We start from the raw sequence: 11,583 nt of genomic DNA on the forward strand, positions 1-11,583 counted from the left end.
CCGCCTGTCTTAGCTTTCCAACCCCACCAATCACCAGAGCACCATGCAATGTAGGTTTGTGCTCCCAGAGCAGATCTCCAGGGCTGGGTGTTCAGCAGTCCCAGGCCTCCATGCCCTCTTTGCTCTGTCTCTCTTCCTCCCGCCGGTGAGCTTGGGTGGGGGAAGGGCTTGAGTCCCGCTGGGTCACGGCTTTGGTACGTTATCCCATTCCGTGAGGTCTGCACTTTCCTCCAGGTGTATGCAGTCTGGCACAGCCCTCTTTCCTGTTGCTCTTTCAGGATTAGTTGTATTAACTATATTTTCATATTATATGAGATTTTAGGAGGAGGTCTGTGTCTCACCTCTCACGCTGCCATCTTTAATCCTAGTCCTCTGGTGATTACTTTTTAATACTCCAGACACATTTCATTAGGTTAGAAATATTTAAATCTTATTGCAACATCCACATGCATTATATATTTTATATTTGGCATTTATTTTCTATGTGTTATATATTTACATTTTATCTATGTATATAAACTGTATATAACTGTGTGCAAACACACCTCTAACTTTATTCACTGTGGCTTCTTGGAACCCCATTGGTCAGTTTTTAGCATCTGAATTCATCGCAGATATTGGTTCAGCCCACTTTATGCTGTGATTAGCGACTGAAGATGGTGGGGCCTCCACCTGTGAAGTCTGGGTGGGTGGGATGCACATGGTTGTATCTGTAGTGGTTTGAAAGCCCTCTGATTGATCGCAAATTCCTGTGGGGATGCGGATGCAAGAGTCTTTGAACACAGCAGATTCTAGTGGCTGCCCATGCCCCAGGGGTCTGGTTTCCGTCTAGGGTTGAATGTAGAATGTGTATATTTAGGAAATTCTGCAGGTGAGTTCAATGGGTAGCCAGGTTAGGGATCCACCAGTGAATGAACTTCAGTGCCCATCACCAGAAGGATCCATGTTCACCCAGCACGTGGCAGGGGCCACCAGAGAAGGTGAGCTCCCTGCTCTTAGCTCTGGGGTCAGAGCCAGGGCCCCTCCCCAGTGGGGAATGAACCTGAGACCGCCCTCATCTTCCAGGGCCAGCACCAGGGCACTCCTATAACCCTGAGTCACCCCAGCCCATGGCACAAAGCAATTTGTGAAAGTCGCCTTCTCTCTCCCTTCCCCTTCCCCATTAAGGAGCAGGTTGAGCCTGCCTGAGGCTCTTTTCAGGCTCTCTGGTCCATCCCCGTGCAGCTTCTCACGTTGCTGTCCCATCCTACAAATGGGTGGACGGAGCTCCGAGCAGCAAGTTCCTCAAGGCCATGGCAGGGCATCGGTGATTTCTGAGCCTGGGTAATGGGGATGCCTGCTGTCATTCTGTTCTCCCCACCACACCTTAGCTGTGTCTCAGCACATGCATGTGTGTGAGCATGTGTGCATGTGCTCTGGGGGCCTCATCCATAACCCAGGGCCTCCTTGAGTCTCCCTCTATTCACCTCTTAATGCTCAGCAGACCCTGTGGACTCCATGTTTGCAATGTTTTTTTGGCCTGTTCTCACTGTGTCCACGCACGGCCACCTCCCACCGGCTGACTGCAGACGTCAGCTCACGGCCGCCGACTCTTGTTCTAACACAGGCCCAGGAGAGAGCCAGCCAAAATGTAGGGCACGTGGCACACACCCTGTTGAGGCCCGCAGCTGTCTCCTCGGGCAGCGGAAGAAGGTGGCTCCACGGTGCAGCAGCCCAGCCGGCCGGCCCCTGCCTGCCTTCTGCCTTCCCTCCCTTGGCTTTGCTCAGGCCACACTGGCCTCCTCCCCGACTGCGGGGCGCCATCCCGCCTCAGAGCCTTTGTCCCCAGATGGCCCGCCTGTCGGCACTGTGGGGCACATTCTCTCCACCTGCAAAGGCCGCAGGCTTTCCTTCCGTTGTTGTAGAAGTGGTTCCTGCATTCAGGGGCCAAGTCTACCATCCTTTAGGGTCTCCGAGGCCAGAGCATGTCCGTCCAGCTCGAGCACGTCCCAGAACCATCTGGAGGCCTGCAGTGGAGCCGAGGATCTGCACGCCTGCCAAGGGCATGATGCTGGCCCGAGGGCTGCACTTTGGAAAACACTGGTCTGGGACTTGCCGTGTGACCAATGGTCCCTCACACCAGTGTCTTAAAAGACAAAAACGTGTTTCTCTGTCAGGCCACAAGATCACTGCAGGTCGGCTGGGGACACCCTCTGGGCCTGCTGGTCATGCAGCTGCTCCGTGGAACGCGGCTGGTGGCACGCACGAGGGAACCACTACTTGAGAGAGGAAGAGCCACGCGTCACTTTTGATCAGATCGTCAGCCAGAACGAGCCTAGGGCCCCAGGCGGCCTGCGGCACCGGGAGTGATTCCTCTGTGCCCCTGGGCTGCGGGCAGGCCCGCCTCAGGGCACTGGCTGGGCGGGTGAGAGGGAGCCCCACACGCTCTCCAGGCCTGGATGCCCGAGGATTGTGGGGACTCCCCAGGAAGCCTTCTGGGCTGGCGCCTGCCCACATCCTAACAGCCCCCCAGGAACAACCCTGTCGGCGGGCAGGCCCGCGGTCACCTTCCATCCTCCTCCTGTGACCACCGCCGGCATGTGGGTTTCTGCGGTCCCACGGCTGTGCTCACACATCAGCCGAACACAGGGGGAAGGCCCTGGTCACACGTAAGAAGACAGCCAGTCACATTCCTTTATGTTGGAAACAGTCAACTTGATTTATTGAGAAACGATTACAATTATTCATCTGTTACACAGGCTTAAAATATTTTAAAACACCCTTTCCTGGGCATCACAGTTACGAACATGTCTGTGGGATCTTCAGGAAATGTACAGGGTGTCATTTTTGACATTCTGTTTTAGAGGGTCTCGTGTCCTAGAATCTCTACCATAGGTTTTCTGTTTACCATTTTCGTTTTCTTTTCTTCAACACGTGTCCAATGATATAGGTGAAAAAAAAATAAAATTACGCCAAAAGAAATTTCTGCAAATATGAGAAGTAGTTTTATTGCAATATACCGTACGTGGTCTGGGGAGAACGGGACAGACGTATCTTGACTTCAGTACAAATTACAACAGCTTTGAGGGGGCCAACAGAGGCAGAAAATGACAGAATAGGAGACAGGAGGGATGAGAAGTCACAACCGAATCACATGACCTAGATGGAACCCTCAGGGCACGCGTGACAATCCTCACATATGGCTTTTTGTTGAAGAGATGAATGAGAAAGTCACGGCTCTGGCACGGAGATTGAAAGAATCTTGGAGCCCGACATTTCTTTGGTGAGAGCAAGACTCGTTTTTCATGGGAATTCGGGGTGTCCTTGTGAGTGGGGTGTCGTCCTCCTGGCTGGCTTTGCTGTGTCCTCCCAGGTTCTGACAGGCGGGTAGGTGGAGTGCAGCACCAGAACTGTGGGGGCGGGGGTCACAGTTCCTCTCGAGGAGGCTGCACGGGGTCCCGTCGCGGAAGGAAAGGGCATTGCAGTGGGCAGCTTTTCACAGTAAAGGGACTGCCTTTCCGCACCAGCCCCTTGGTCCTCCGCCCGTGGAAGGCAGCCCCTTGCCCTGCTCAGGGAGAGGGAGCCGCACCCAGATGGAGCCCTGCCAGCCCCGCGCCCCACGCCCCGCGTGTCTGCAGGTGGACTCCAAACTGCGCGCAGGAGAGAGGAGCCCCGCTGCAGCCCTGGAGACGCTCGCAGAGCTCGCGGCCCACGGCTGTCTGCCGAGGCCACAGGGGAGGCAGCCCGGCTGGCAGCTTCAGCTCAGTTCCTGGACAAACACAGAAATTAGCACCACAGACACCCGGCAGCCACATGCCGTTACACCGCGGCCAACGCGGGAAGTGTCTCTGCATTTTGTGTGTTTGTTTCCCGATCACAGGAGCATACCCTGATATTCACAACGCGCTTGGTGGCCTCCCGGTGATCCGGGAAGGGAAATGACATGTGTTTACGTTACTGTCCTGGGCAAAAACTCAGATTAGGGAGGCAGTACCGAGGATCAAGAAAGGTGGGAGAACGAGGCACAGCCAGGCACCCCCAGTGTCACCGTCAGGAGATCTTAAAACAGATAGCACCACAAGAGAAGTGTACAAATAAGCACCATTTTCATTTAATTATCCTCTACAGAAAATGTGGTTTCCCTGCCCTGGACATTCTCCCATCATAGCTCTGTAGGAAGAAAAACGGAAAAAGGAAGCAATTAAAATTAATTTAAGTCTGCACTCAGTTTTAATCTGAGTGCATGTAGAAAAGGCAATGTCCACATTTCTTTTTTTCCTCCCTATTCAGAAAAAAGAAAAATCCAGAGCTGATCAAAAAATGGTCTGGAAAGGGGTTCTGCCACCTGTTTTTCAGACAGTGGTGTGAACTCTTGCTGCCCTGGGCACATCTCCAATTCGTCGCACATTCTTGACCAGGGAGGGGCTGGGGGCTTCCCATTTCTGATCGTGATGGGACTGCACCCCAGGACGCCCCCCCCACTTTCTTCCCATTTTCTCTATGGGACTGAGGTTGGCTTTACATGCGTGATTGAAAGTCGGGGACACTGAACATTTATGACAATACAATACAAATATTTACTTAAAACTCACAAAAAACAAAAGCACCTTTAATCCATCAGAAAGGCACACGCAGAATGACATCTGGCCCATCGTGAATGGATCGTGTAGTTGGAAACCGGGGCTCGGCGGGGTGGGGGTGACCTTTACGGGGCTTACCTCGGAACATTTTTTGAAGGTCAAGGAAATACACATCTCCTCGCTGAATTTTTTTTAAAAAGCGGTCTCCAAATTCCGCAGCCCGCCCCCAGCCCCGTGAACTATCCAGGAGTGTGACCTGGGAGCTGGGCGGCCGGAAGAGTGGGCCGTCCCCTGCCCTGGGAGTGCGGTGTAGACAGACGGGCTGGAGAAAGCGGCATTCGGCCATCTAGGTCATGTGATTCGGCTCCGGGGTGGGGCACACGCTTTCCCTTCGCTCCCTCTGAGTAGGGGGGCTGGCACAGTGCGGTGCCGAGGTGCAGACGAGGTCGGGGAGGGACGAGGGGCCTTCACTGTCCAGGACGCCCGCAGACGGCGCGCTGAGGTCACGAGGTTGCTCTTGGGGGCCGGGTCGCGGCTCCTAGCCCAGGAAGCAAGCCGGCCCCACTTCAAATCCAAATTTCTGGGATGCTTCACCGAAGTCGTTGAACATGATGTCCACGATGGGCACCTGCTCCACCTTGGGGGTGTCGATCTCCAGAACGGTCTTCTGATAGCCTTTCTTCGTCTGGGAAGGAGAAGGGCAGCCATTGTGGGAACGGGGCCTCTCGAGGCTCACCACCACCCTGCACACTGTGCCTGGCACCGAAAACAAGCCCCATCCCTCCGGGCAGGTGGGTGAGGCAGTGTGCTGACCAGAGCTGGCCAGTCTCCAGCGGTGGCCCAGGTCACCCTCCCCAGTCTGGGAGGGGCTGTGACGTAGGGTTCGCAGCCCATTCAGAGCCCCTGCCCCCCCTGCCATCTGGGACACCTCTAGGGCACCGTATGTGTGGGCCCCAAGGCAGCCCCGCCTGGACCACCTGCAGAGAACACAGATCTCACAGGAGCACCCTGTGCTCTGAAATGACAGATTCCAAGACAGCAGAGGCAGCTGCCTGCCCGGCTCCGGGTCCCACCCAGGAAGAGGACTGCACATTCACAGGTGCAAGGAGAGGAGGGAACCTCACCCAGTGTGGTCCAGAGGAGTAAGGGGTAAACGGAGACGCGGAGGGGGAGGGCAGCACAGAGGAGCCAGCCGCCCGGTGAGGGAGTCAGTGCCCACCCATTGCTCAGATGGTCTGTTTAATTTCCGGGAACATCCCATTTCACCTTCGACTCAACCCAGGGAATGGGATGCAGGCCCCATCTGAGGGATTCAGACAGGGAGCCTCAGAAACGCGTCTCCCTCCCCTGCAGGGACCATGTCTCCCCAAACAGTGGGAGCAAAGGTGCAAGATGGCCCTGGTCCGGAATGCCCTGACACTGACTGAGCGTGGGTGACACGTCTATGTGAGGGAGCCGGCCCCGCCTCCCTGGCACCCTCCCCCAGGACGCAGGTCCCAGTGTGGGCATCGTTCCCACTAGCCATCACACACACACACACCTGCGGCCTGTGCCGGATGAACCCCTTTTCCTACCTGGCTCGGGGACGACAGTCACTCCCAGGTGGGTCTGGCCCCAGGGAGGGTCTCCCTCTGCTGCCAATCCCACTCCTGCAGATTGAGGTCAGCATGTCCCTCTCAGGGACCTGAGATGCCCACTGGGATGGGCACATAAGCACCTGGGATGCTCTCAGCAAGCGTGCGCTGCCAGGAAGCATGCACTCTGGGGTTGGCTCTCTCCAGTATGGCCCCAGCTTCCCTCTGGCCCCTGTCACTCCCCTGGGGGACGCCCTCGGCAGGCAGCCCCCTGGGGAGGCTCACGGGCAGGCTATCATGACGCAGACCGTCCAGCCTCAGGCCGGTCCTCACGGGACAGGAGCCCTTTGACCTCAGGCACTGTAGGCCGGAATGTTTGTATGCCCCCCACTCCAAATGTGTGATGGCCTCTGCAGGAGGGGCCTCTGGGAGGTCACTAGGTCATGAGATGGAGCCCATGAATGGGATCGGTGCCCCTACAGGAGTGGCGGGAAGGCCGGCTCGTATGGTCCACCACGGGGGTGCGCCGCGAGAAGGCAGCAGCCTGCAGCCGGGGGAGGGCCCCCACTGGAGTCTGGCCGTGGGGCACCCTGGTGGCAGGTGTCCAGCCCCCAGAACAGGGAGCCACAGGCATCTGCTATGTGTGGTGTCCTGCAGAGCTGCCTGGGCCGGCGAGACCCTGTACCAGGACCGTCCGGCTGAGCCACTGCCCACTTCTGACCCTCAGAAAAGGAGTCATAACAAATATTCATTGCTCTAAGAACTAAGTTTGGGAGTAATTTGTTACTAGCCACAGATAATGAACACACGTGGGGCTGTTTTCTGGGGCACAGCAGTGGCGAGGAAAGGAAGGGCCCTGGCAGGGCCCCCGCACAGATGGCAGCCGTGCTGTGCCCTGTGTGGTCCCCGCCCTCCGGCTCCCCTCAGCCCAGACTCCCGTCCTCACAGGGTCAGGAGGGAGTTATTCCAAAGCTGGGGTTGGAACTCTGGAGCCACCATGACTCCCCTGGGGGCTTGTTAATGGGCAGCGCTCGGGCCCTGTTCCAGAGACTCAGAGCCTGGTGTCTCGGCAGGATTCCAAGCTTGCTTTCAGGCATCTCAGAGAACTTGACACTGTCCTGAAGGACCTGCCAGAGGTGGCCAGGAACCCGAGGGCACCGGTTTCAGACAATGTGGCCTCTGCCCAGCCCAGCAGAATACATCTAGGGTGGCCGCCCTGGAATGGGCTTGAAGGGGTGGCCACAGCTCCACGTGTCCAAGGAGAGGGGCGGGGACCAGGTGCACCCCCTGTGGCTGCTGGAAAGGACTGGGTGAACTGGGGCTGACACCGAGTTCCCAGAGACGGCCACCATGCCCTTTCGGGGTGCAGCTCTGGAAGGCAGCTGGCCCTTCAGCCCTTCCCGGCCAGGAGAGCAAGGAGCCAGTCGTCCCACCTGCCTGACCACTGCCCCTCTGGGCCTCTGCCCCTCACTGGGTCTGAGCACCACACAGTCAGGAACCGTGTGAGGGGGCTGGCCTGGTGTCCGCTGGACGGCTGTGATGTCTCGGGAGCCGTGTGACCTTAGCTGAGGGCGGCCTGAGCCTTCTCATGCCAGCAAGCTGACCTGCAGGGCAGTACCTGGCCCTTTCCTCCCCAGCGAAGGTGGGCAAACAGACTTTCTCGGGGTCTGCCACCCCTCACCTGAGGGACAGCATTTGCTGAGCCAGTGGTGTGACTTCCCCCAGATTTATGGGGCCCCATGCTCCAATTATCAGAGCACTTAGGGATGGGTGTATTTAAGCAAGCCACCACACGCACACACTGTTCTGTTACCCCGTTATTCTTGACGCGTAAATAACCATTACAGACTAGCAATGGCCCCCCGAGGGGCACAAAGCTGCACAGAGCACGGGATTTATGTGGCATGGCTCCCTGGCCACTTGCCCGGTGATTTGTGCTCCTCCACGGGGCTGGGCTCTGCTCAGCAGGCCCACCAATCAGGCCACACAGCCCCACAAGGCCCTGGGTGGGACCCATTTCTTTGGCCCTTATTATGACACGAATCAAGCCACCTCCTGGGGCCCAGGCAGGCCCTCCACCACTTAGTTGCATGGCTAAGGCTCCCCTAACATCCCTGACCCCTTTCCCCAGGGAACTGGATCACTGATCTCAAACAGGGACAAGTCCTGCACAGTCTGATCCAAGGGCTGACCCCACACCCCGGGCAGCTGACTCCACAGACCCTGGCAGCTGACCCCCATAGACCCCGGGCAGCTGACTCCACAGACCCTGGCAGCTGACCCCCATAGACCCTGGGCAGCTGACCCCACAGACCCCAGGCAGCTGACCCCCACACCCTGGGAAGCTGACCCCACACCCCGGGCAGCTGACCCCACAGACCCCGGCAGCTGACCCCCACACCCTGGGAAGCTGACCCCACACCCCGGGCAGCTGACCCCACAGATGCCAGTTGGCTGACCCCCACAGATGCCAGTTGGCTGACCCCCACAGACCCCGGGCAGCTGACCCCACAGATGCCAGTTGGCTGACCCCCACAGATGCCAGCATGGACACAGGGAAAAGAGGCTGAGCGCTCAGGGAGGGCTGCCCTGTAGGCACCCTGGCCTCACCAGGCCCTGCACACATGCACCTGTGATGCCCAAGCAGCCCTGGGAGAGCTTTTAACTAGGGCCGTCTGTGGGGGAAAAGAACGGAAGGGTGCAGCCCAGTCCCAGCGTGTCAGTCAGGGAGGAGACAAGATTTGAACCTGGGTCTGCGCAGGGCCTGCTCTCAGCGGCTGCCCTGTAGTCCAGCCCTGTGTGCCAGCACTGCCAGGGGAGGAGCTCAGAGCTCAGGGTGCCTCTCCCTGGCCTGGGACGCAGATGCCCTGGCTGCTCTGTTCAGAAAGTGGGCTGGGATCTCTGGAAGCAGGGACCACAAGCCCGGGCTCCGCGCACCTATTCTCAGGAAAGCCGGCCGAGAGCCAGTCCTGAATTCCAAGTCAGACCAACATGGTCTCCTGAGCTATGTGCCTCGTCACACCAGGGATGGGGTCACAGGCCTCGCCCCTGGGCCTGTCCCAGGGCTCAGCTTTCCCTCGCTGACAGACAGCACTGCAGAAGGTCCCTGAAGCGCGGCTCCCACGGGGATCCCAGTCCTCAGGCAGTGGGGGCCACCTGGGGCCGCTCCTGCCCACACCCAGAACAGCGCCCACGGCAGGCGCCCAGTAATCTGCGTGGACTGAACGAACCCCCCGGGGCGTGCGGGCCCGTGTGTGACACTCACAGCGCAGCCGTCCACCAGGGCGCGGATGTAGGGGCTGTTGTCGTAGGACATCTCCTCGTCGTTGGAGCCCAGGAAGCGCATGGCCTTGTCGTAGCTGCCCGTGGTGGCGTCCTGCCAGGCCACCGACTGGTAGCAGGTGTAGGTGACGTTCTGGTGGGCAGAAGCGCTCAGCAGCCGCAGGAAGGTCATCTGGACCACGCCCACGGGGTTGCCCTCGACGTCCACGTAGGAGAGCTGTGGGGGGGCAGAAAGGGGCCTGCTCAGCAGGGGGCACACAACGAGGCCCTGTGTTCACGGCCTGGGCTTCCCAAGCTTCATCCGCGTGTTGTCTTCTCCAGGGTGTGAGCCACGTCCAGGGCTCCACCCTGAGGCCTGAGTGCACTGGCTTTCTTGGGGGTTCCCTGGAACAGAGTGACCCCCCTTGTTTCTTCCAGGACCTAAGTAGCCCAGCCACTCCTCTTTGCCCAGCTGGTGCCTACTCATCCTTTGGGGTTAGCTCATGTGCCTCTTCTTCTGGGAAGCCTGCCCAGGTTCAGTGCCTTCTCTCACTTTAACCTGGCTCAGTATCCATTTTCTTTACCAGGCTGGAAGGCCGTCCCCACCACAACTGGGCCCCTGAGTCCTGGGAGCCGGGTCTGTGGCCCTCCCTGGACCATGAGCGGAGGGCAGGACCTGGCACGTGTGCCCTGGGGTTGGGCCCTGCGGCTGGCAAAAGAAAGACACTCACTAGGGTAGGTTAGTAAATGAAGACCACCTGCTGACAGCCATGATGCACAAGGCCCTGGCCAGGGGGCCTTTGAGAACTGGAGGCAGTGGGCCTCGAGGCGTGACGTGGGCCAGCTGGGTGCGGGCCGGCAGGCAGGTAGGCCGGCCCGAGGGAGAGTCAGGGGCTGTATGGCCCAGAGCTGAAGGGCCGGGATGACGGGCGCCCACCAGCAGGCACAGAGGAAGTGGTGGCGCTCAGGAGAGGCCATCCCTGCCCCTTCCTGGGCACACAATCCAGGGCCAAGCAGAGCAGGCGTTCCGCCGCCTGGGGGCGCTCAGCCCTGTCTACGCTGAGCGGGGGCAGCCAGGCACTGTGGCGACGGCCCTCACCGGAAGGCCCCGCTCTCTGACAGCAGCCCGGGCCCAGCGTCAGGAGAGGTGATGTGTTAGGTCTCAATGACTTCTCCAGCGTCCCCAGCTGGACACCCCAAAATGGCTATTCAGCCTGGCCGGGCGCAGGGCTGGCGCATGGCATCCTGACAGATGAGCCTTAGTTTCTGCATCTTTTGCTGCTGGGCGCTGCCAGGGGACACGGGTGCTTTTCAGCCCCTGAGATAAGGCTCATCCCCCTTCCTACCCAGGCACCAGCGCTCCTCACACACAGGCGTCCGGCTGGGCGGGGACGGCCACTGTGCCTCCGCATCGGGTGACGGTACGAACGCCAGGGTCTGAGACCAGCAGGTCCCTCCACTTGCAGTGGCCCCACCACCACTCTCTCAGACCCTGCCCCGGCCCACCCCCAGGGAGCAGAACTGGGGGCAATGCCGCCCGCTTGTCTGCATGTTTATAACCAGGGGCTGGAGGTGCACGGCCAGGCTGCCATCCTGCTTGCCCCCATGCTGCCCACCAGCCCCAGTGCCCCACCCAGCCTCCCAACATCCCACAGTCGGGCCTCACAGAGGAGGACTGAATACCAACCGCAGCTGGGCTGCCAGGTGCTCCTGGGAGGAACTGACTGACTCGAGGAAGGGCGCGCATGCGCAGTGGGGGCCGGGCAGTGCTGGACGCAGAAGGACCTGAAGGCCCGGCCGAGCCGGGCGGCAGCTTGTGTCTGGCTTGGAGTGCCCAAACCCCACCATGAGACCTGCCCTCCCAGCGGGAAAGGGTCTCATTGCCGTGTGGCATGTCCAGGGCAGCCCAGCCTGGGAGAAGGGCCTGTTTCTTGGAGGAGGGGCCTGCACCTATGTCCTGTCCACTGTGACAGTCACAGAGAACTAGAACTAATGCCGTGGGAGAGCCCGAAGGTGAGCTGGTGTCGTCCGTTGGACGGCCCTGCACCTCCGCACTCAGGTGACTGTGGAGCAGGACAGAGCGGGAGGTGCCCACTTTGGGCCAGTGCTGAAGACGGGTGTCCTGGGACCATTTCCTCAGAGTGAGGCGAGCAGGTCCTGGCCGACAGGGGCCCGTCTGCGGGAGGCAG

General features: G+C 59.3%; 1 protein-coding gene across 6 annotated transcripts in view; it reads right to left on the reverse strand.

Annotated features, from left to right (window-relative positions):
- Positions 1–2,673: 2,673 nt before the first annotated feature.
- Positions 2,674–11,583, reverse strand: part of COL5A1 (collagen type V alpha 1 chain) — a 149,027-nt gene continuing 140,117 nt past the window's right edge. For 3 of the 6 annotated variants that reach the window (XM_037007744.2, XM_037007739.2, XM_037007743.2), the window contains 2 exons: positions 9,399–9,632; positions 2,674–5,244 (listed from right to left, as the gene is read on the reverse strand). In XM_037007744.2, the coding sequence (XP_036863639.1) occupies positions 5,098–5,244; positions 9,399–9,632 (381 nt within the window). In that variant the 3' untranslated portion in view covers positions 2,674–5,097. Of the gene's footprint in view, positions 5,245–9,398; positions 9,633–10,493; positions 11,571–11,583 lie in introns of those variants that run through there. The other 3 variants (XR_005058395.2, XR_005058397.2, XM_073221881.1) reach the window with 3 other exon arrangements.

This window comes from Manis javanica, chromosome 2 (genome assembly GCF_040802235.1).
Source record: "Manis javanica isolate MJ-LG chromosome 2, MJ_LKY, whole genome shotgun sequence".
Taxonomy (NCBI): domain Eukaryota; kingdom Metazoa; phylum Chordata; class Mammalia; order Pholidota; family Manidae; genus Manis; species Manis javanica.